Source organism: Nerophis ophidion, linkage group LG14 (assembly GCF_033978795.1).
Source record: "Nerophis ophidion isolate RoL-2023_Sa linkage group LG14, RoL_Noph_v1.0, whole genome shotgun sequence".
Classification (NCBI taxonomy): Eukaryota; Metazoa; Chordata; class Actinopteri; order Syngnathiformes; family Syngnathidae; genus Nerophis; species Nerophis ophidion.
The window spans coordinates 10,904,208-10,926,729 of NC_084624.1; the positions used below are offsets into that span (position 1 = coordinate 10,904,208).

The 22,522-nt window shown below is 38.5% G+C and overlaps 2 protein-coding genes across 3 annotated transcripts in view; one reads left to right on the top strand and one right to left on the bottom strand.

The window, feature by feature from the left end:
* Window positions 1-13,196, bottom strand: part of nr2f6a (nuclear receptor subfamily 2, group F, member 6a) — a 38,314-nt gene extending 25,118 nt beyond the window's left edge. For both annotated transcript variants that reach the window (XM_061919826.1, XM_061919825.1), the window contains exons 1-2: window positions 12,594-13,196; window positions 11,893-12,490 (exon numbers count right to left, since the gene is read on the bottom strand). In XM_061919826.1, coding sequence (XP_061775810.1) covers window positions 11,893-12,164 — 272 coding nt within the window. In that variant the 5' untranslated portion in view covers window positions 12,165-12,490; window positions 12,594-13,196. The remainder of the gene's footprint in view (window positions 1-11,892; window positions 12,491-12,593) is intronic.
* plvapa (plasmalemma vesicle associated protein a) overlaps window positions 12,441-22,522 on the top strand; it is a 68,121-nt gene continuing 58,039 nt past the window's right edge. Inside the window, exon 1 of the mRNA XM_061919823.1 lies at window positions 12,441-12,521. Coding sequence (XP_061775807.1) covers window positions 12,456-12,521 — 66 coding nt within the window. The 5' untranslated portion in view covers window positions 12,441-12,455. The remainder of the gene's footprint in view (window positions 12,522-22,522) is intronic.

Sequence of the window (22,522 nt, forward strand, 5' to 3'; positions counted from 1 at the left end):
GGGGTCAAATTACAGCGCAAACGTGCGGAATAATAATAAAACCTTACAGTTTCAATAGGGTCCTTGGCCCATTGCAAAGGACTCCTGTGGAGTCCTTTGCAATGGGCCTGCGGACCCTAATTAAAGCTTTTTTATAATCAAATGAATCGTTGAAGAATGAGTTTTAACACAGACACTGTCTGTTTTTGTTTGATTTCTCCACATTATGATTTTGCCTGAGTCCCCATTAGAATTTAGTGCAGAAGAAAATACAAAAAAAAACAAAAACAAAGCTGTAAATGACACCTTCACGACATACCACAGCAAAACATGGTAGATATTGATGCAAGTATAGCTTGTATAGGCGGTGAGCGGAATGAGCGATGACATAACCGCAAGCTCGTTGAAGTGCAGTGATCCTGCAGCGGTACCATGACGTCATGTGCTTTCTGTCCATGATGTCACCCTCAGACCTGACACGTTTGGACCGCACCAGCTGCAACTCTTAAAAGGATGCAGAAATGACCACACTGCATGCCATCCATGTATATAATGTTGTTGGTGGGTGACAATAATAGTCATCCATTATTTTAGTCATCTTAGACTCATTCGATTAATTGAGTAATTGGATTAAACACATTTTATCAATGTGTATTTTAGGGAAAATAATTGAATGACACAGCCATTTTTCGGCTTGCCATACCTTTCATTTTTTTTTCTCATGAATGCTCATTATCCTAAGTTTTTATTATTATTATACCGCCGCCTCTTTGAGCTGTAATTTGACCGCCTTAACATGCTTCAAAACTCACCAAATTAACACACACATCAGGACTGGTGAAAATTGCGATATAATCAAAAAACCAAAACTCAAAATTGCACTCTAGCGCCCACTAGGAAGAAACACAGACAAAACTGCTTGTAACTTCCGTTAGGAATGTCTTAGAGACATAAAACAAAAACCTCAATGTAGGTCTCACTTAGACCTACATTTCATACTTGACCTCCTTAAGCAAAAATCAACAGGAAGTTGACAAAAACCCCTTCAAATCAAAAGTTTCCTAAAAAAAAATTCATTTTTGCCTCTTTGAGCTGTAATTTGACCCCCTTAAAAAGCTTCAAAACTCACCAAACTCGACACACATATCAGGACTGGCGAAAATTGCGATCTAATATATAAAACCAAACCCCAAAACTCAAAATTGCGCTCTAGCGCCCCCTAGGAATAAAACACAGACAAAACTGCTCCGAGGAAGAAAACACAGACAAACTGCTAGTAACTTCCGGGAGGAATTTCGTAGAGACATGAAAAAAAAAACTATATGTAGGTCTCACTTAGACCTAAATTTCATTCATTTACATCCTTCAGCAAAAATCAACAGGAAGTTGGCAATAACCCCTTCAAAACAAAAGTTTTGTAAAAACCTGTCACCATTTTTCAAACACTATCTCCTCTGAGCGCATTTGTTGTGTCGGCTTCAAACTCGCACAGGAAAGAGATTGAACCCTTCTGATTAAAAGTTGCGCAAAGAGTTTTTCTAACTGCTCCGGTTTTGATTTTACGAGCCTTCAAGGAACTGCTACGCTGCTGCTGCTGCGCTGCTGCCATCTCAAGATGGCCGCTAAAAAGCAGGAAGCACCAGCGTGACCACACAATGCAGAGAAGGTAGGTACTGTGCGGGTAAAGATATGTTGACTGGATGAAAGAAGGAGGCACCAGTTTGACTCCAGGATATAGAGAAGGTAGGTAATGTGCAGGTAAAGATATGTTGTCTGGGTGATGGCAGGAAGCACCAGCGTGTATGGGTGACAGAAAGAAGCACCAGTGTGACCCCAGGATGCAAGAAAGGTAGGTAATGTGCAGGTAAAGTTATGTTGAATGGGTAAAGGCAGGAAACACGAGCAAGAGTAGGTCCCGTCCATCGCTGCTTGCAGCTTTAATTAACATTAAAATTGCACTTTTAACAAAAACGCTCTCATGTCCGCGTATTTAAAGTTACAGACACGAGGGCTGCAACTAACGATTATTTTGAAAGTCCTTGAGTCAACGATTATCTTAACGATCAGTCAACTAATCGGATTAAACGTACACAATGGATCTCATCTTCCCATCCACTTCTAAATGCATCTTGAGTTATTTTAGGCATGTACTTACCAACAAATGCGACTAATTCATTCATAAAATATTGATTTATTCTGCAACTGTGCTGCTCATTCAGCTGGGACACAAATTATAATGACTATTAAAATGTTGTCTATTTAAAAGAAAGGCAAAGCGTTAAAAAAAACAATCATCCTTGTTTATGTTTTTTTTTTAAAGTTAGTTTTTGTACAAACCCCGTTTCCATATGAGTTGGGAAATTGTGTTAGATGTAAATATAAACAGAATACAATGATTTGCAAATCCTTTTCAACCCATATTCAGTTGAATATGCTACAAAGACAATATATTTGTTTATTTTTTTGCTATTAATAATTAACTTTGAATTTCATGGCAGCAACATGTGCCAAAGTAGTTGGGAAAGGGCATGTTCACCACTGTGTTACATCACCTTTTCTTTCAACAAAACTCAATAAATATTTGGGAACTGAGGAAACTAATTGTTGAAGCTTCAAAAGTGGAATTCTTTCCCATTCTTGTTTTATGTAGAGCTTCAGTCGTTCAACAGTCATATTTTACACTTTATAATGCGCCACACATTTTCCATGGGAGACAGGTCTGGACTGCAGGCGAGCCAGGAAAGTACCCACACTCTGTTACTACGAAACCACGCTATTGTAACACGTGGCTTGGCATTGTCTTGCTGAGATAAGCAGGGGCGTCCATGAAAAAGACGGCGCTTAGATGGCAGCATATGTTGTTCCAAAACCTGTATGTACCATTCGGCATTAATGGTGCCTTCACAGATGTGTAAGTTACCCATGCCTTGGGCACTAATGCACCCCCATACCATCACAGATGCTGGCTTTTGAACTTTGCGTCGATAACAGTCGGGATGGTTCGCTTCCCCTTTGGTCCGGATGACACGATGTCGAATATTTCCAAAAACAATTTGAAATGTGTACTCGTCAGACCACTTTTCCACTTTGCATCAGTCCATCTTAGATGATCTCGGGCCCTTCTGGATGTTGTTGATTAATGGCTTTCGCTTTGCAAAGTAGAGCTTTAACTTGCACTTACAGATGTAGCGACCAAATGTATTTAGTGACAGTGGTTTTCTGAAGTGTTCCTGAGCCCATATGGTGATATCCTTTAGAGATTGATGCCGGTTTTTGATACAGCGCCGTCTGAGGGATCGAAGGTCACGGTCATTCAATGTTGGTTTCCGGCCATGCCGCTTAAGATTCTCTAACTTGAGACAATTAAGAAACCCCACCCGGACAGTCCCACAAAGGAGGACATGTCTGGGGAAAAGAGGACGTATGGTCAGTCTATTTATATTGCTCTTTGTATCTTTGGTATGAACATTATTATGTAAAGTCGAAGTTATTGTTGTTGTTTTTTTGGTTCGTTGTTATTGCTATTTTTGTATTACATGGGGATCCTTAATAAACTAAACTAAAATACTGTACTGGGTAGAATAACTACAAACAACGACAAACAGCACACATTTGGTATGAACATTATTATGTAAAGTTGAAATTATTGTTTTTTTTGGTTCTTTGTTTTTGCTATTTCTGTATTACATGGGGATCCTTAAATAACTAAAATAAATACTGTACTGGGTAAAAGATCTACAAACATGTCAGCCCAACAACGACAAACAGCACACATTAGGTATGAACATTATTATGTAAAGTCGAAGTTAATGTTGTTGTTTTTTTTGGTTCTTTGTTGTTGCTATTTTTGTATTACATGGGGATCCTTAATAAACTAAACTACTGTACTGGGTAAAAGAACTACAAACATGTCAGCCCAACAACGACAAATAGCACACATTTGGTATGAACATTATTACGTAAAGTGGACGTTATTGTTGGGGGTTTTTTAGTTCTTTGTTGTTGCTACTTTTGTATTACATGGGGATTCTTAATAAACTAAATTAAACTACTGTACTGGGTAAAAGAGCTACAAACATGTCGGCCCAACAACGACAAACAGCACACATTTGGTATGAACATTATTATGTAAAGTTTAAGTTTTTTTTTTTTTTGGTTCTTTGTTGTTGCTATTTTTGTATTACATGGGGATCCCTAATAAACTAAACTAAAATACTGTACTGGGTAAAAGAACTACAAACATGTCGGCCCAACAACGACAAACAGCACACATTTGGTATGAAAATTATTATGTAAAGTCAAAGTTATTGTGTTTTTGGTTCTTTGTTGTTGCTATTTTTGTATTACATGGGGATCCTTAACAAACTAAACTAAACTACTGTACTGGGTAAAAGAACTACAAACATGTCGGCCCAACAACGACAAACAGCACACATTTGGTATGAAAATGATTATGTAAAGTCAAAGTTATTGTGTTTTTGGTTCTTTGTTGTTGCTTTTTTTGTATTACATGGGGATCCTTAACAAACTAAACTAAACTACTGTACTGGGTAAAAGAACTACAAACGTGTTGGCCCAACAACGACAAACAGCACCCATTTAGTATGAACATTATCAAAGTTATTGTGTTTTTGGTTCTTTGTTGTTGCTATTTTTGTATTACATGGGGATCCTTAACAAACTAAACTAAACTACTGTACTGGGTAAAATAACTACAAACGTGTCGGCCCAACAACGACAAACAGCACACATTTGGTATGAACATTATTACGTAAAGTTGAAGTTATTGTTGTTGTTTTTTCGGTTCCTTGTTGTTGCTATTTTTTGGATTACATGGGGATCCTTAATAAACTAAACTAAACTACTGTACTGGGTAAAATAACTACAAACATGTCGGCCCAACAACGACAAACAGCACACATTTGGTATGAACATTATTATGTAAAGTCAAAGTTATTGTGTTTTTGGTTCTTTGTTGTTGCTATTTTTGTATTACATGGGGATCCTTAAGAAACTAAACTAAACTACTGTACTGGGTAAAAGAACTACAAACATGTCGGCCCAACAACGACAAACAGCACACATTTGGTATGAACATTATTATGTAAAGTCGAAGTTATTGTTGTTTTTTTGGTTCTTTGTTGTTGCTATTTTTGTATTACATGGGGATCCTTAACAAACTAAACTAAACTACTGTACTGTGTAAAAGAACTACAAACATGTCGGCCCAACAACGACAAACAGTACACATTTGGTATGAACATTATTATGTAAAGTCGAAGTTACCGGTATTGTTTTTTTGGTTCTTTGTTGTTGCTATTTTTGTATCACATGGGGATCCTTAAGAAACTAAACTAAACTACTGTACTGGGTAAAAGAACTACAAACATGTCGGCCCAACAACGACAAACAGCACACACTTGGTATGAACATTATTAAGTAAAGTTGAAGTTATTGTTTTTTTTGGTTCTTTGTTGTTGCTAGTTTTGGATTACATGGGGATCCTTAACAAACTAAACTACTGTACTGCGTAAAAGAACTACAAACATGTCGGCCCAACAACGACAAACAGTACACATTTGGTATGAACATTATTATGTAAAGTCGAAGTTACCGGTATTGTTTTTTTGGTTCTTTGTTCTTGCTATTTTTGTATTACATGGGGATCCTTAATAAACTAAACTACTGTACTGGGTAAAAGAACTACAAACATGTCGGCCCAACAACGACAAACAGCCCACATTTGGTATGAACATTATTATGTAAAGTCGAAGTTATTGTTGTTGTCTTTTTGGTTCTTTGTTGTTGTTATTTTTGCATTACATGGGGATTCTTAATAAACTAAACCACTGTATTGGGTAAAAGAACTACAAACATGTCAGCCCAACAATGACAAACAGCACACATTTGGTATGAACATTATTACGTAACGTCGACGTTATTGTTGGGGGTTTTTTAGTTCTTTGTTGTTGCTACTTTTGTATTACATGGGGATTCTTAATAAACTAAATTAAACTACTGTACTGGGTAAAAGAGCTACAAAAATGTCGGCCCAACAACGACAAACAGCACACATTTGGTATGAACATTATTATGTAAAGTCGAAGTTATTGTTGTTTTTTTGGTTCTTTGTTGTTGCTATTTTTGTATTACATGGGGATTCTTAATAAGCTAAATTAAACTACTGTACTGGGTAAAAGAGCTACAAACATGTCGGCCCAACAACGACAAACAGCATTTGGTATGAACATTATTATGTAAAGTTTAAGTTTTGGTTTTTTTTGGTTCTTTGTTGTTGCTATTTTTGTATTACATGGGGATCCCTAATAAACTAAACTAAAATACTGTACTGGGTAAAAGAACTACAAACATGTCGGCCCATGTTGTTGTTTTTTTGGATCTTTGTTGTTGCTATTTTTGTATTACATGGAGATAATGTCCGGAGTAACCTATCACAAAGCGAAGGACGGACACGATTTGATTTCCTATAATGCAACCCCTTTTGTATTTGACAGTTATTAAAATATCTTGTGTGACATCATGCACAAAAGTGCACTTTATTTGTTTTCAACTATTGTAGTGGCGTTCTGTACAAAAAGTGCACATTAATTTAGTGTTGTTTTGATGTCATCTTTGTGACATCATGCACAAAAGTGCACTCATGGCTTGTTTTAAAATGTCTCTGACAATCTTGCACTTTCTGTTTTGGAAATGACATGAATGTTTGTGCCACTGCTTAATAACTGTTTAATAAATACACTTTTAGTTGTGATTTCCCTCTCTACATGAAAGTTTAAAATAAGTATGTATTAATGCAGTATGAGAAGAATTTGGGCCGCATAGCTCGGTTGGTAGAGCGGCCGTGCCAGCCACTTGAGGGTTCCAGGTTCAATTCCCGCTTCCGCCATCCTAGTTACTGCCGTTGTGTCCTTGGGCAAGACACTTCACCCACTTGCTCCTAGTGCCACCCACACTGGTTTAAATGTAACCTAGATATTGGGTTTCACTATGTAAAACGCTTTGAGTCCCGAGAGAAAAGCGCTATATAAATATAATTCACTTCAATGTTTTAATGTAGACACATGGAATCATCATACTGCTGTGATTATATGTATCAAGTGTTCATTCAAGGCTAAGGCAAAATATCGATATATATATATTGTGTATCGCGAGATGGCATAAAAACATTGAGATATTAAAATAATTTGAGGCATTTAAGAAACCCCGCCCGGACACCCCGGCAAAAGAGGACATGTCCGAGGAAAAGAGGACGTATGGTCAGTCTAGTTATATTGCGCTTTGTATCTTTGGTATGAACATTATTATGTAAAGTCGAATTTATTGTTGTTATTTTCGTTTCTTTGTTGTTGTTATTTTTGTATTACATGGGGATCCTTAGAAGCCTACTGAAAGCCACTACTACCGGCCACGCAGTCTGGTAGTTTATATATCAATGATGATATCTTAAAGGGGAACATTATCACCAGACCTATGTAAGCGTCAATATATACCTTGATGTTGCAGAAAAAAGACCATCTATTTTTTTAACCGATTTCCGAACTCTAAATGGGTGAATATTGGCGAATTAAACGCTTTTCTGTTTATCCCTCTCTGAGCAACGACATCAGAACGTGACGTCACACCGGTACTCAACGCCATTTTTACCACATCACATGCATCGAGTCAAATCAGCTGTTATTTTCCGTTTTTTCGACTGCTTTCCGGTACCTTGGAGACATCATGCCTCGTCGGTGTGTTGTCGGAGGGTGTAACAACACGACCAGGGACGGTTTCAAGTTGATTTACGTAGAATGTGCATCGATTAGCACGGCATGCTAATCGATGCTAACATGCTTTTTAGGCTAGCTGTATGTACATTTGTAGCTATATTTGCATCCAGCCTTTCCCTCCAGCCACATTTAATGCCAAACAAACACTTAGCAATCGACGGATTTAAGTTGCTCCAGTGTCGAGAGATGCGAAAGTCCCTCGTTTGGTTTTTACCGGCGATGCTACGACAGAGATGGCACAGAGATGACAAGAATGTCTGGATATCCTGCGACACTCAAAGCAGATGCATTCCCAACGATAAAGTCAACAAAATCACAAAGGTGAGTTTTGTTGATGTCATTGACTTATGTGCTAATCAGACATATTTGGTCGCGGCATGACTGCAAGCTAATCGATGCTAAAATGCTATTTAGGCTACCTGAATGTACATTTGAAACTATATTTACATCCAGCGTCTCCTTCCACCCACATTTAATGCCAAACAAACACTTACCAATCGACAGATTTAAGTTGATCCGGTGTCAATGCGAAAGTCCTGAACGGTTGGTCTGCACATTTTACCGGCAATGCTAACGCAGACATGCATGGCCGAATAGCGTCAATAGCTATTCGCTCAATAGCTTCAGTTTCTTCTTCAATTTCGTTTTCGCTATCTGCCTCCGTACTCCAACCATCTGTTTCAATACATGCGTCATCTGTTGAATCGCTTAAGCCGCTGAAATCCGAGTCTGAATCCAAGCTAATGTCGCTATATCTTGCTGTGCTATTCCCCATTGTTTGTATTGGAATCGCTATGTGACGTCACAGGGAAATGGACAGTGGCTTAAGCAAATAGCGAAAATCGAGCACTTTAAAGCTTTTTTTAGGGATATTCCGGGACGGGTAAAATTTGGAAAAAAACTTCAAAAAATTAAATAAGCCACTGGGAACTGATTTTTATGTGTTTAAACCCTTCTGAAATTGTGATAATGTTCCCCTTTAACATCGTAACACATGCCAATACGGCCGGTTTAGTTTACCAAATTACAATTTTAAATTTCCCGCGGAGTTTCTTGTTGAAAACGTCGCGGAATGATGACGCGTGTCTGTGACGTCTCGGGTTGTAGCGGACATATTAGCCCAGCACCACTTACGGCTAAAGTCGTCAGCAATTTGGACATCTGTGTTGCTGAATCTTTTGCAAATGATCAAGTATGACACATAGAATGGACCTGCTATCCCCTTTTAAATAAGAAAATCTCATTTCAGTAGGCCTTTAAAACAATAAGCAGATAAGGGATCTTCCAGAATTATCCTAGTAAATGTGTCTAATTACATCCGAAACGGTACCACTGCCGCCTGGAGCCGTCGCCTTTTCTTTTTTTGTGCTTGACTCTAACTTTCCTCATCCATGAATCTTTCATCCTCACTCAAATTAATGGGGAACTCGTCGCTTTCTCGGTCCGAATCGCACTTGCTGCTGGTGGCTATGATTATAAACAATGTTCAGATGTGAGGAGCTCCACAACCCGTGACGTCACGCACACATCGTCTGCTACTTCCGGTACAGGCAAGGCTTTTTTATTAGCGACCGAAAGTTGCGAACTTTATCGTGGATGTTCTCTACCAAATCCTTTCACCAAAAATATGGCAATTTCGCAAAATGATCAAGTATGACACATAGAATGGACCTGCTATCCCCAATTAAATAAGAAAATCACATTTCAGTAGGCCTTTAACAGAAGTGTAGATGTTACACGACACAACGGAAAATAAGCAGATATTAACAGTAAATTAACAAATATATTAATAATATAATTTACAAAATACGACTGGAAATGGCGTAATATTTTACCGCATACATCAGCAGCCAAATTAGTGAAAGTAAAGTTAAAGTACAAATGATAGTCACACACACACCAGGTGTGGCAAAATTATTCATCATTCATCGCTCAATTAAACAGTATTTTGGACATCTGTGTTGCTGAATCTTTTACAATTTGTTCAATTAATAATGGAGAAGTCAAAGTAGAAAGATGGAGGAGGGAAGCTTTAGCCTTCAGCCACACAAACACAGGGTGATTCCTTGTTTAAAATTCCCGGAGGTGAAGCTTTACTATGGACCATGACCACTTGTCAACCGGCAGGTTTCGGTGAGAAAATTGTGTTAAAAAGTCGCCTCTTACCGGAGATCTGTGGAGTTTGCGCCGTCCTTATATCTGCCGTGACTTCCCTCAGACACTGGCGTCAAGACACCCGTGGACACACCCCTCCGACTATCAGGTACTATTTAATTTCACTATTACCCTAGCAACACAATAAAAAGATAAGGGATTTCCCAGAATTATCCTAGTAAATGTGTCTAATTACATCTGAAACGGTCCCACCGGAGCCGTCGCCTTTTCTTTTTTTGTGCTTCACTCTAACTTTCCTCATCCACGAATCTTTCATCTACGCTCAAATTAATGGGGAACTCATCGCTTTCTCGGTCCGAATTGCACTTGCTGCTGGAGGCTATGATTATAAACAATGTGAGGATGTGAGTAGCTCCACATAATTTTTTATTTCTTTCGAGTCCTTCGCTATCAATATCACCCACAAATCTTTCATCTTCGCTCAAATTAATGGGGAAATTGTCCTTTTCTCGGTCCGAATAGCTTTTTGTTGGAGACGCTGTCACGCCAAATTTTCTTCCCCCCCCCCTACAAAAACCTTCCCCCCCATTTACTTCCGGGGTCATGATTAATACAGACGTTTTGTTAACGCTATAATATAAAAATATAACGCTATATCATAAAAATACAGACTTTTGTTAACGCTATATTATAAAAAAAATTCAAAAACAATTTACAAACACAAGCTATGGGATGACGCATTTACTACCGGTGTCACGTTTCCTCTTATGTCATCCCATAGCTCAGGGGTAGGGAACCTATGGCTCTAGAGCCAGATGTGGCTCTTTTAATGACTGCATCTGGCTCTCAAATAAATCTTAGCTGACATTGCTTAACACGATAAGTAAGGAATAATTTCACTGGTAATCACAGTGTCAAAAAAAAAAACGTTCAAAATATAAAACATTCTCATGCATTTTCATCCATCCATCCAGTTTCTACCGCACCTATTCAAGAAGTCGCAGTAACGGTGAGAAGTATTTTATTTTGTGTTGGTTAGCCTCAGAATAACAATGTTATTAAAATGAATAAGGCTTATCATACTCTAGACATGTTGGTCTTTCTTAAAAATGCACGCATATAGTTGTATTCAGTGTAAAAAAAAAAAAAAAAAAAAAAAAAAGTATATATATATATATATATATGGGTCTCACGGAAATACTTTTATAAATATTTGGCTTGTATGGCTCTCTCAGCCAAAAAGGTTCCCGACCCCTGCCATAGCTTGTGTTTGTAAATAGTTTTTAATTTTTTTTTAATAATATAGCGTTAACAAAACGTGTGTCTTAATCATGACCCTGGAAGTAAATGAGGGGGGGGGGGCTTCTTTTAGGGAGAAGAAATTTGGCGTGACAGCTCCCATTATATGTTTTAAGTCTCGTCTTAAGACCCAATTTTATTCTTTGGCTTTTAACACTACGTGAGTTGTGTGGTCCTCTGTGTTTTTTATACACTTTGATTTTTATTTTACTGTTTTAATAGATTTTACCCTTTAAAATAGTTTTTAATCATATTTGTTTTTATATTGTTTTTATTGGTTTTATTTGTTATTATATTCAGTCATTGGTGGTGCATAATATTGTTTTTTAACATGGCTGTGCAGCACTTTGGAAACGTTATTGTTGTTTGAATGTGCTATATAAATAAAGTGGATTGGATTGGATAAACAATGTGAGGACGTGAGGAGCACTCACCCTTGTGACGTCATCGTCCGCTACTTCCTGGTAAAAGCAAGGCTTTTTTATTAGCGACCAAAAGTTGCGAACTTCATCGTCGATGTTCTCTACTAAATCCTTTCAGCAAAAATATGGCAATATTGCAAAATAATCAAGTATGACACATAGAATGGACCTGCTATCCCCGTTTGAATAAGAAAATCTCGTTTCAGTAGGCTTTTGACAAACTGAACTACTGTACTGGGTAAAGAACTACAAACATGTCGGCCCATTACCCAGCATGCCCCGCTCACCTGCACGTGTAGCTGAGGTTACGTCGGACGCTCCTTTTGAAGAAGCTCTTGCAGCCCTCGCAGGTGAACACGCCGTAATGTTTCCCGCTCGACTTGTCCCCGCACACCACGCAGTCCAGCACGCAGGCCTTGTCGTCCTCCCCGGCCTCCATGTCGCTGCCGCCCGCCTGGGGGGAGCCGCCGTCGTCGTCCTCCCTCTTCAGGTAGCTCTTGTCCCCCAGGCCGTTGGTGCCGCCATTGGGGTCGCCCCAGCCGCCGCTCACCATGGCCATCGCTTGTTGGCCCCGAACACACCCGAGGAAGGCAGCGTCAAGGTAACATGAACAGCATGTTGGGGGAAGCGACGATAATTAAAAAAAAAACAAAAACAAACAAACAAACAAAAAAATGTGCTCCGGCGCTTAGCGGGCAGATGGTAATGGAAAGGGGCGGGGCGGAGGAGGGGGGGTTGGCAGGAAAAAACAAGCCCAGGCTCCTCCCACTCCACTCTGACCCGGTAGTAGTGCAACTTTCAAGCTACCTCTCCTTCAGAATATTAATTTTTTATTTTTTTTTTCCAGGTGATGCTGGTGTTGAATCCAAACAAGGGTCCTATCGGCTGGAGAGAGATAAGAAAAAGCTCTTATGAGGTGAAAAATGGACACACATACACAATCACCGACCCGTTTGCGTTGAATTCCCTCTTCCCCCCGCTGTCGTACCTCCCGACTAAGCGTCGCTTTAAATCCTCTTCCTTCCCTCCATCCGAAGAGCGAGCTCGGCTTTCCTGCTCTGCTGTAATCCCCTCGGCGGCGGCGGCACCATTTCGACCCCCCAGGAGTGACGCTATTCCACGCCGCCGCTTGACATCAACACCGCTTTCCCCTTTCTCGTCGCGGACAAAAAGACGGCCCTGGTTGACCTCGAAAACGCACCCAGACGCAGCTGACGGGTTTCCAGGCTTCTCCTTTTGTCGGTGCTTGGCCAGCGAGAACTAATGACGTGCGGCCTAGCTGCTGCTTTTCATCGAGTGTCTGTGTGTGTGTGTGTGTGTAGCCTTCCCCTGTGGCAAAAAGAGGTGGGGGTTGAAGCAAAGGGTGCTGCGAGTCTCTCCCTCGCCGCCGTCCGCACATCCAATTAGGAGTCAGACAAGTCGGGGGTTTCTCCAGGCGATTGCGTTTTGTTTTGTTTTAATCCTCGCGTCTCCGTTCCTCTCGCTTTGTGTGTCCGTTTCCCTCTAACCTATTTGTGTGTTAGAGAGAGAGAGCTAGAGCAAAGCAAGCCAGAGAGAGATGGGAGAGGGGTGGCTGGAGTGTGTGCAGAGGGGGAGGGGACTTACTGTGTGTGTGTGTGTGTGTGTGTGTGTGTGTGTGTGTGTGTGTGTGTGTGTGTGTGTGTGTGTGTGTGTGTGTGTGTGTGTGTGTGTGTGTGTGTGTTCTTGTATTTTGCCCTTCTTGAGACATCAGCAAAGTTAAAAAGTCAAAAGTACCAATGATTGTCACACACACACACTATTATAATAATATCTTACCATGAATTGATAAACGTGGACCCCGACTTAAACGAATTGAAAAACTTATTGGGGTGTTACCATTTAGTGGTCAATTGTACGGAATATGTACCAAACTGTGCAATCTACTAATAAATAATCTCAAAATTTTTTAAGCCATGTCACGATACATGATATATATCTCCATATTTTGCCTTAACCTTGAATGAACATGTGATGCCTATAATCACAGCAGTATGATGATATGTGTCTACATTAAAACAGTCTTCTTCATACTGCTTTAAAGGCCTACTGAAAGCCACTACTACTGACCACGCAGTCTGATAGTTTATATGTCAATGATGAAATATTAACATTGCAACACATGCCAATACGGCCGGTTTAGTTTACTAAATTGCAATTTTAAATTTTGCGCCGAAATATCCTGCTGAAACGTCTCGGTACGATGACTCGTGCGCGTGACGTCACGGATTGTCGAGGACATTTTGTTCCAGCACCGTTCCCAGCTATAAGTCGTCTGTTTTCATCGCGAAATTCCACAATATTGTGGACTTCTGTGTTGCTGAATCTTTTGTAATTTGTTCAATGAACAATGGAGACATCAAAGAAGAATGCTGTAGATGGGAAGCGGTGTATTGCGGCTGGCTTTAGCAACACAAACACAGCCGGTGTTTCATTGTTTACATTCCCGAAAGATGACATTCAAGCTTTACTATGGAACAGAGATGTCAAGCGAACACGGTTGGATTGGACCACGCACACAAAGTACAGTGTATTATGCAGCGATCATTTCGAAAGATCGTGTTTCGAAGAGGGTCCCTTGCGAAGGGCAGAGATGGGCATCGCCACCACCCGTCGACTGGTGCTGAAGAAAGGTGCGGGGCCGACCTTCAGGTTGTACAGGCACGACCATATAATCTCACTAAAACACTAGTAACACGATAAGCAGATAAGGGATTTTCCAGAATTATCCTAGTGAATGTGTCTAATAACATCTGAATCGCTCCCACTGCCCTCTAGTCTTTTTTTTTTTTTCTTCCAGTCCTTCACTCTCACTTTCCTTATCCACAAATCTTTCATCCTCGCTCAAATTAATGGGGAAATTGTCGCTTTCTCGGTCCGAATTGCTCTCGCTGCTGGTGGCCATGATTGTAAACAATGTGAGGATGTGAGGAGCCCTACAACCCGTGACGTCACGCGCATATCGTCTGCTACTTTCGGTACAGGCAAGGCTTTTTTAAGTTGCAAACTTTATCGTCGATGTTCTCTACTAAACCCTTTCAGCAAAAATATGGCAATATCTCGAAATGATCAAGTATGACACATAAAATGGACCTGCTGTCCCCGTTTGAATAAGAAAATCTCATTCCAGTAGGCCTTTAATATATGCTACTTTTAAACTTTTATGCAGAAAGGGAAATCACAACTAAGTCAATTGAGCAAAAGTGTATTTATTAAACAGTTATTAAGCAGTGGCACAAACATTCATGTCATTTCCAAAACAGAAAGTGCAAGATTGTCAGACATTTTAAAACAAGCTATGAGTGCATTTTTGTGCATGATGTGACTAAGATGACATATCAAAACAACACTAAAGTAAAGTGCACTTTTTGTACAGAACACCACTACAATAGTTTAAAACTAATAAAGTGCACTTTTGTGCATGATGTCACACAAGATATTTCAATAAGTGTCAAATAAAATGAGCTGCATAATAGGAAATCAAATAGTGTATGTCCTTCACTATGTGGTAGGTTGTTGCGGACGTTATCTCCTTCTGTTGTTGACTGTTTTTTTCATACGGTGTTGATCTGGAAATGGTTGCTTCGGCATAGGGCTGGATGATATGGCCTTTTTTTTTTTTTAATATCTCGATATCTTTAGGCCATATCACGATACACGATATATATCTCCATATTTTGCCTTAGCCTTGAATGAACACTTGATGCATATAATCACAGCAGTATGATGATTCTATGTGTCTACATTAAAACATTCTTCTTCATACTGCATTAATATATGCTACTTTTAAACTTTCATGCAGAGAGGGAAATCACCACTAAAAGTGTATTTGTTAAACAGTTATTAAGCAGTGGCACAAACATTCATGTCATTTCAAAACATCCATCCATTTTCTACCGCTTATTCCCTTTGGGGTCGCGGGGGGCGCTGGTGCCTAACTCAGCTACAATCGGCGGAAGGCGGTGTACAGCCTGGACAAGTCACCACCTCATCGCAGGGCCAGTATCTGACATTTTGTTCATTATTTGTACTCTTAATATTTCGACATAGAACGATTGAATCAATTTGAAACAAACAACAAGATCATAGACGCACAATTAAGTCAAGTCACTTACTCGGCGCTGACCACATGTGGTCTAGTAGGACCACAGAACCGTACGTATGTGACAATCCAATACATCTTTGACTGGGGATTAAAAAGTGCCTGCCTGCAAATTAATTTTTTTCATCTGAGTTTGATACGTTTTATATTATTTGCACAGCTGTTATATATTTTACGTAGAAAGAATATTTTTGTATTTTATTTTATGTAATTATGTGCTACTTAAACTGTTTATTTTCTATGCTGTTAATACCCATCGTGACTAACTGGGTCGATTAAAGTGCCTTTAACTGTTTTTACAGTACAGTCGTCATTCACTTCAATTTCAGTGAATTTCGTTTAAAAAAAGATTATCTTTACATAAATATTTTTCCCGGAAAATAAATATTGAGATATATACTGTATATTGAATGTCAAGTTTAGGCAAAAATATATCGTCCATATCGCCCAGCCCTACCCAGATAGTGCAAAATTGTCAGACATTTTAAGACAAGCTATGAGTGCACTTTTGTGCATGATGTCACTAAGACGACATATCAAAACAACGCTAAATTAAAGTGCACTTTTTGTACAGAACACACCCACAATAGCTGAAAACAAATAAAGTGCACTTTTGTGCATGATGTCACACAAGATATTTCAATAAGTGTCAAATAAAAATGAGCTGCATAATAGGAAATCAAATAGTGTATGTCCTTCGCTATGTGGTAGGTTCCTGCGGACGTTACCTCCTTCTGTTGTTGACTATTTTTTACATACGGTGTTGATGTGGAAATGGTTGTGTCAATTAGTGGACTTTGGGGTTTGTTTTTCCGGAAGGTAAAGGAAAGTTGGAGCGGGCAAGGCGTGAAGGTAAAGACATCTTTTATTTTAACACTATAACTACAAAAAAAGGCAAACAAAAGGCGCGCACAATGGCGGAAAACAAACTGGACTAATGAAAACAAAAGACTAGCACAAAGGCAGAACTGTGGACAAAAAACAAAAGACACTAACTGTGGCATTAATAAACAAAACGTATGTGGCATGACAAGAAGCAAAACTATGGATGGGCATTGAGTGACAGAGGTAGCATGGCAGGACGTGAGTAAAGGTAAAGTCGCCAGGCTGACTCCCTGGCAAATTTCGGTTGAAATAATACAGGTTATTGAAAAGGTGCGTGAGTCAAAACAAATTCAGGTGTGTGACATGACAGGTGAAACTAATTGGTTGGCATAGTAACAAAGCAAACAAGGAAGTGCAAAAACAGGAACCGAGTGTCCAAAAAACCAACAGCGTATGGCCAAACAAAAACATGTTCAAAAGACATGACAGGTTGCTTCGGCATTTTGTTGGTGATGTTGACATGCGGAGTTTCAAGCACTCTTCATTCTCTAGTGGGTGACTTTTCAAAGGATGCTACATATTAGCAGTAATGCTACTTTTCTGTAGCAACGCTTTTGCCCCACACTTGACAAATTACGGTTGTCTGCTCGACATCTTCCCGCTTGAAGCCAAACCACCGGCAGACAATGGACCCCCTGCTGTTTTTCTTGTGAATTAATTCTTCCTTCATTCGTTGCCAGATTCGCACCTTCTTTCTCTTGTATTACCGCTAGCATCACCGCTAACGTTACCCATGCTGCCACTTCTCTGCTCCGCGAGGGCGTATACGTATGTCACGTATGTAAGAAGGTGCGCTTGCTGTCTGTGAGAAGGAGAGACAAGAGTGATAAAGTTTGTAGTGTAATGCTAGCAGCTAAAATTGCCCAAATTTTAAGCTTTTTTTGTAAAATTGCAAATGTTATTGAGTAAAGTTCCAACTTGTATCATCATGTCGCACAAATGTTCAGTTTTTCTTGGAAAATTTTGACTTGCGTTTAGTAAAATGACAACTTTTATTATAATACTGTTACTACTCATTTTTTCTTGTGAAATTCCAACTAATTTTTCACAACAAACTTTGTTATATTTGCATGGTATGTATATATTATTAACGTTGTAAATACAAATCTTTATGTATCTAGAAAGGGTGGTCCTGAAGAAGTAGGCATTTTTTCGGAGGGCTCAAGAAGTTGGCAAATGCAAGTGTTGGTTGCGTTCTCGTATTTTACCCGTCTTGAGACATCAAGTTTGGACCAAAATCATGGTACCGATACGGGAAAACCATTGCATCTAATAGTGAGCCAAATACTGGAATCCGTGAACATTGCTCCAAAGTCAGGATTTTTGGTTGATTTATTGTGCATACAAAAATAAACATTGACAAGTGCAAAGGCAGCAATATACGTTAAAACAAGACTGTAGATAAGGAAAGACTTCCCTATTCATTCCCGGAAAACACGCCAGGTGAACAACTGATTTTACGACTTCCGGTGCTGACGTAAGACAACCCGAGTCCCATATGTGACCATAGGATGAATAAATACACTATGGTACTTAGACTGTAGTGGCCATTAACAGTTAGCTCCTACAGTAAAATTATGACTTTTGTCATAATTTTGCCAAATTAAATTCCGATTATTATTGTAATATTGCCAAAATTTGAAAATGTTCTTCTAAAATTGTGACCGTTGTTGAGTAAAATAACGACTCTTGTTTTTATAAAATTGCCAAAATTTTAAGCTTTTTTTGTAAAATTGCAAATGTTATTGAGTAAAGTTCCAACTTTTATCATCATATCGCACAAATGTTCAGTTTTTCTTGGAAAATTTTGACTTGCGTTGAGTAAAATGACAACTTTTGTTATAATACTGTTACTACTCATTTTTTCTTGTGAAATTGTGCCCTTTTTCTTGTGAAATTCCAACTAATTTTTCACAACAAGCTTTGTTATATTTGCATGGTATGTATATATTATTAATGTTGGAAATACAAATCTTTATGTATCTAGAAAGGGCGGTCCTAAAGAAGTAGGCATTTTTTCGGAGGGCTCAAGAAGGTGGCAAATACAAGTGTTGTGTGCGTGCTTGTATTTTACCCGTCTTGAGACATCAAGTTTGGACCGAAATCATGGTACCGATACGGGAAAACCATTGCATTTAATAGTGAGCCAAATACTGGAATCCGTGAACATTGCTCCAAAGTCAGGATTTTTGGTTGATTTATTGTGGATACAAAAGTAAACATTGACAAGTGCAAAGGCAGCAATATACGTTAAAACAAGACTGTAGATAAGGAAAGACTTCCCTATTTTTTCCCGAAAAACCCGCCAGGTAAACATTTGATTTTACGACCTCCGGTGCTGACGTAAGATAACCCGAGTCCCATATGTGACCATAGGATGAATAAATACACTATGGTACTTAGACTGTAGTGGCCATTAACAGTTAGCTCCTACAGTAAAATTATGACTTTTGTCATAATTTTGCCAAATTAGATTCCGATTATTATTGTAATATTGCCAAAATTTGAAAATTTTCTTCTAAAATTGTGACCGTTGTTGAGTAAAATAACGACTCTTTTTTTATAAACTTGCCCAAATTTTAAGCTTTTTTTAAAAAATTGCAAATGTTTTTGAGTAAATTTCCAACTTTTATCGTCATATCGCACAAATGTTCAGTTTTTCTTGGAAAATTTTGACTTGCGTTGAGTAAAATGACAACTTTTATTATAATACTGTCACTACTCATTTTTTCTTGTGAAATTATGCCCTTTTTCTTGTGAAATTCCAACTAATTTTTCACAACAAACTTTGTTATATTTGCATGGTATGTATATATTGTTAAAGTTGTAAATACAAATCTTTATGTATCTAGAAAGGGTGGTCCTAAAAAGGTAGGTATTTTTTCAGAGGGCTCAAATACAAGTGCGTGCGTTCTTGTATTTTACCCGTCTTGAGACATCAAGTTTGGACCGAAATCATGGTACCGATACGGGAAAACCATTGCATTTAATAGTGAGCCAAATACTGGAATCCCTGAACATTGCTCCAAAGTCAGGATTTTTGGTTGATTTATTGTGCATACAAAAATAAACATTGACAAGTGCAAAGGCAGCAATATACGTTAAAACAAGACTGTAGATAAGGAAAGACTTCCCTATTCATCCCCGGAAAACCCGCGCGGTGAACAACTGATTTTACGACTTCCGGTGCTGACGTAAGACAACCCGAGTCCCATATGTGACCATAGGATGAATAAATACACTATGGTACTTAGACTGTAGTGGCCATTAACAGTTAGCTCCTACAGTAAAATTATGACTTTTGTCATAATTTTGCCAAATCATAATTTTGCCAAATTAGATTCCGATTATTATTGTAATATTGCCAAAATTTGAAAATGTTGTTATAAAATTGTGACCGTTGTTGAGTAAAATAACGACTCTTTTTTTTTTAATAAAATTGCCTAAATTTTAAGCTTTTTTTGTAAAATTGCAAATGTTATTGAGTAAAGTTCCAACTTTTATCATCATATCGCACAAATGTTCAGTTTTTCTTGGAAAATGTTGACTTGTGTTGAGTAAAATGACAACTTTTGTTATAATACTGTTACTACTCATTTTTTCTTGTGAAATTGTGCCCTTTTTCTTGTGAAATTCCAACAAATTTTTCACAACAAGATTTGTTATATTTGCATGGTATGTATATATTATTAATGTTGTAAATACAAATCTTTATGTATCTAGAAAGGGTGGTCCTAAAGAGGTAGGTATTTTTTCAGAGGGCTCAAATACAAACAAGTGTGTGCGTTGTTGTATTTTACCCGTCTTGAGACATCAAGTTTGGACCGAAATCATGGTACCGATACGGGAAAACCATTGCATTTAATAGTGAGCCAAATACTGGAATCCGTGAACATTGCTCCAAAGTCAGGATTTTTGGTTGATTTATTGTGCATACAAAAGTAAACATTGACAAGTGCAAAGGCAGCAATATACGTTAAAACAAGACTGAAGATAAGGAAAAACTTCCCTATTTTTTCCCGAAAAACCCGCCAGGTGAACAGCTGATTTTACGACCTCCGGTGCTGACGTAAGACAACCCGAGTCCCATATGTGACCATAGGATGAATAAATACACTATCGTACTTGGACTATAGTGGCCATTAACAGTTATCTCCTACAGTAAAATTATGACTTTTGTCATAATTTTGCCAAATTTGATTCCGATTATTATTGTAATATTGCCAAAATTTGAAAATTTTCTTCTAAAATTGTGACCGTGGTTGAGTAAAATAACGACTCTTTTTTTTATAAAATTGCCCAAATTTTAAGCTTTTTTTGTAAAATTGCAAATGTTATTGAGTAAAGTTCCAACTTTTATCATCATATCGCACAAATGTTCAGTTTTTCTTGGAAAATTTTGACTTGCGTTGAGTAAAATGACAACTTTTATTATAATACTGTTACTACTCATTCTTTCTTGTGAAATTGTGCCCTTTTTCTTGTGAAATTCCAACAAAATTTTCACAACAAGCTTTGTTATATTTGCATGGTATGTATATATTATTAATGTTGTAAATACAAATCTTTATGTATCTAGAAAGGGTGGTCCTAAAGAGGTAGGTATTTTTTCAGAGGGCTCAAATACAAGTGTGTGCGTTCTTGTATTTTACCCGTCTTGAGACATCAAGTTTGGACCGAAATTATGGTACCGATACGGGAAAACCATTGCATCTAATAGTGAGCCAAATACTGGAATCCGTGAACATTGCTCCAAAGTCAGGATTTTTGGTTGATTTATTGTGCATACAAAAATAAACATTGACAAGTGCAAAGGCAGCAATATACGTTAAAACAAGACTGAAGATAAGGAAAGACTTCCCTATTCTTCCCCGAAAAACCCGCCAGGTAAACAGCTGATTTTACGACCTCTGGTGCTGACGTAAGACAACCCGAGTCCCATATGTGACCATAGGATGAATAAATACACTATGGTACTTAGACTATAGTGGCCATTAACAGTTAGCTCCTACAGTAAAATTATGACTTTTGTCATAATTTTGCCAAATAAAATTCTGATTATTATTGTAATATTGCCAAAATTTGAAAATGTTCTTATAAAATTGTGACCTTTTTAAAGGCCTACTGAAACCCACTACTACCGACCACGCAGTCTAATAGTTTATATATCAATGATGAAATATTAACATTGCAACACATGCCAATACGGCCTTTTTAGTTTACTAAAGTACAATTTGAAATTTCCCGAGGAGTTTCTTGTGGAAAACGTCACGGAATGACGACGCGTATGATGACGTTATTGGTTGGAGGGGACATATTAGCCCAGCACTACTCGCGGCTAAAAGTCGTCTCTTTTCATTGCATAATTACACAGTAATTTGGACATCTGTGTTGCTGAATCTTTTGCAATTTGTTCAATTAATAATGGAGACTATAAATAAGAATTCTGTTGGTGGAAAGCGGTGGATTGCAGCTGCCTTTAGCACAGAGACACAGCCGGTGTTTCTTTGTTTTTATTGGTAAGTTTTAACAGAGAGCGGTCAAGTGAACTTGTTTCCCTACATCAATACATAAGATGGATGGGGAAATTGTCGGCTCTTACCGGAGACGTCAGTGGATTATGGGACCTTCTCCTGTAGCTGTCAAAAAACAGCTGTGATCCTGGCTCCTCATAGGCTTTCTCTGACACACTGGCGTTCACCGCAGCCATCGGACTTTCAGGTATGACTTCTCACCACAACACTAGTAACACAATAAGCAGATAAGGGATTTTCCAGAATTATCCTAGTAAATGTGTCTAATTACATCTGAAACGCTACCACTGCTGCCGCCCGGAGCCGTCGCTTTTTTTTTTTTTTTTTTTAGTGTCTCACTAACTTTCCTCATCCACGAATCTTTCATCCTCGCTCAAA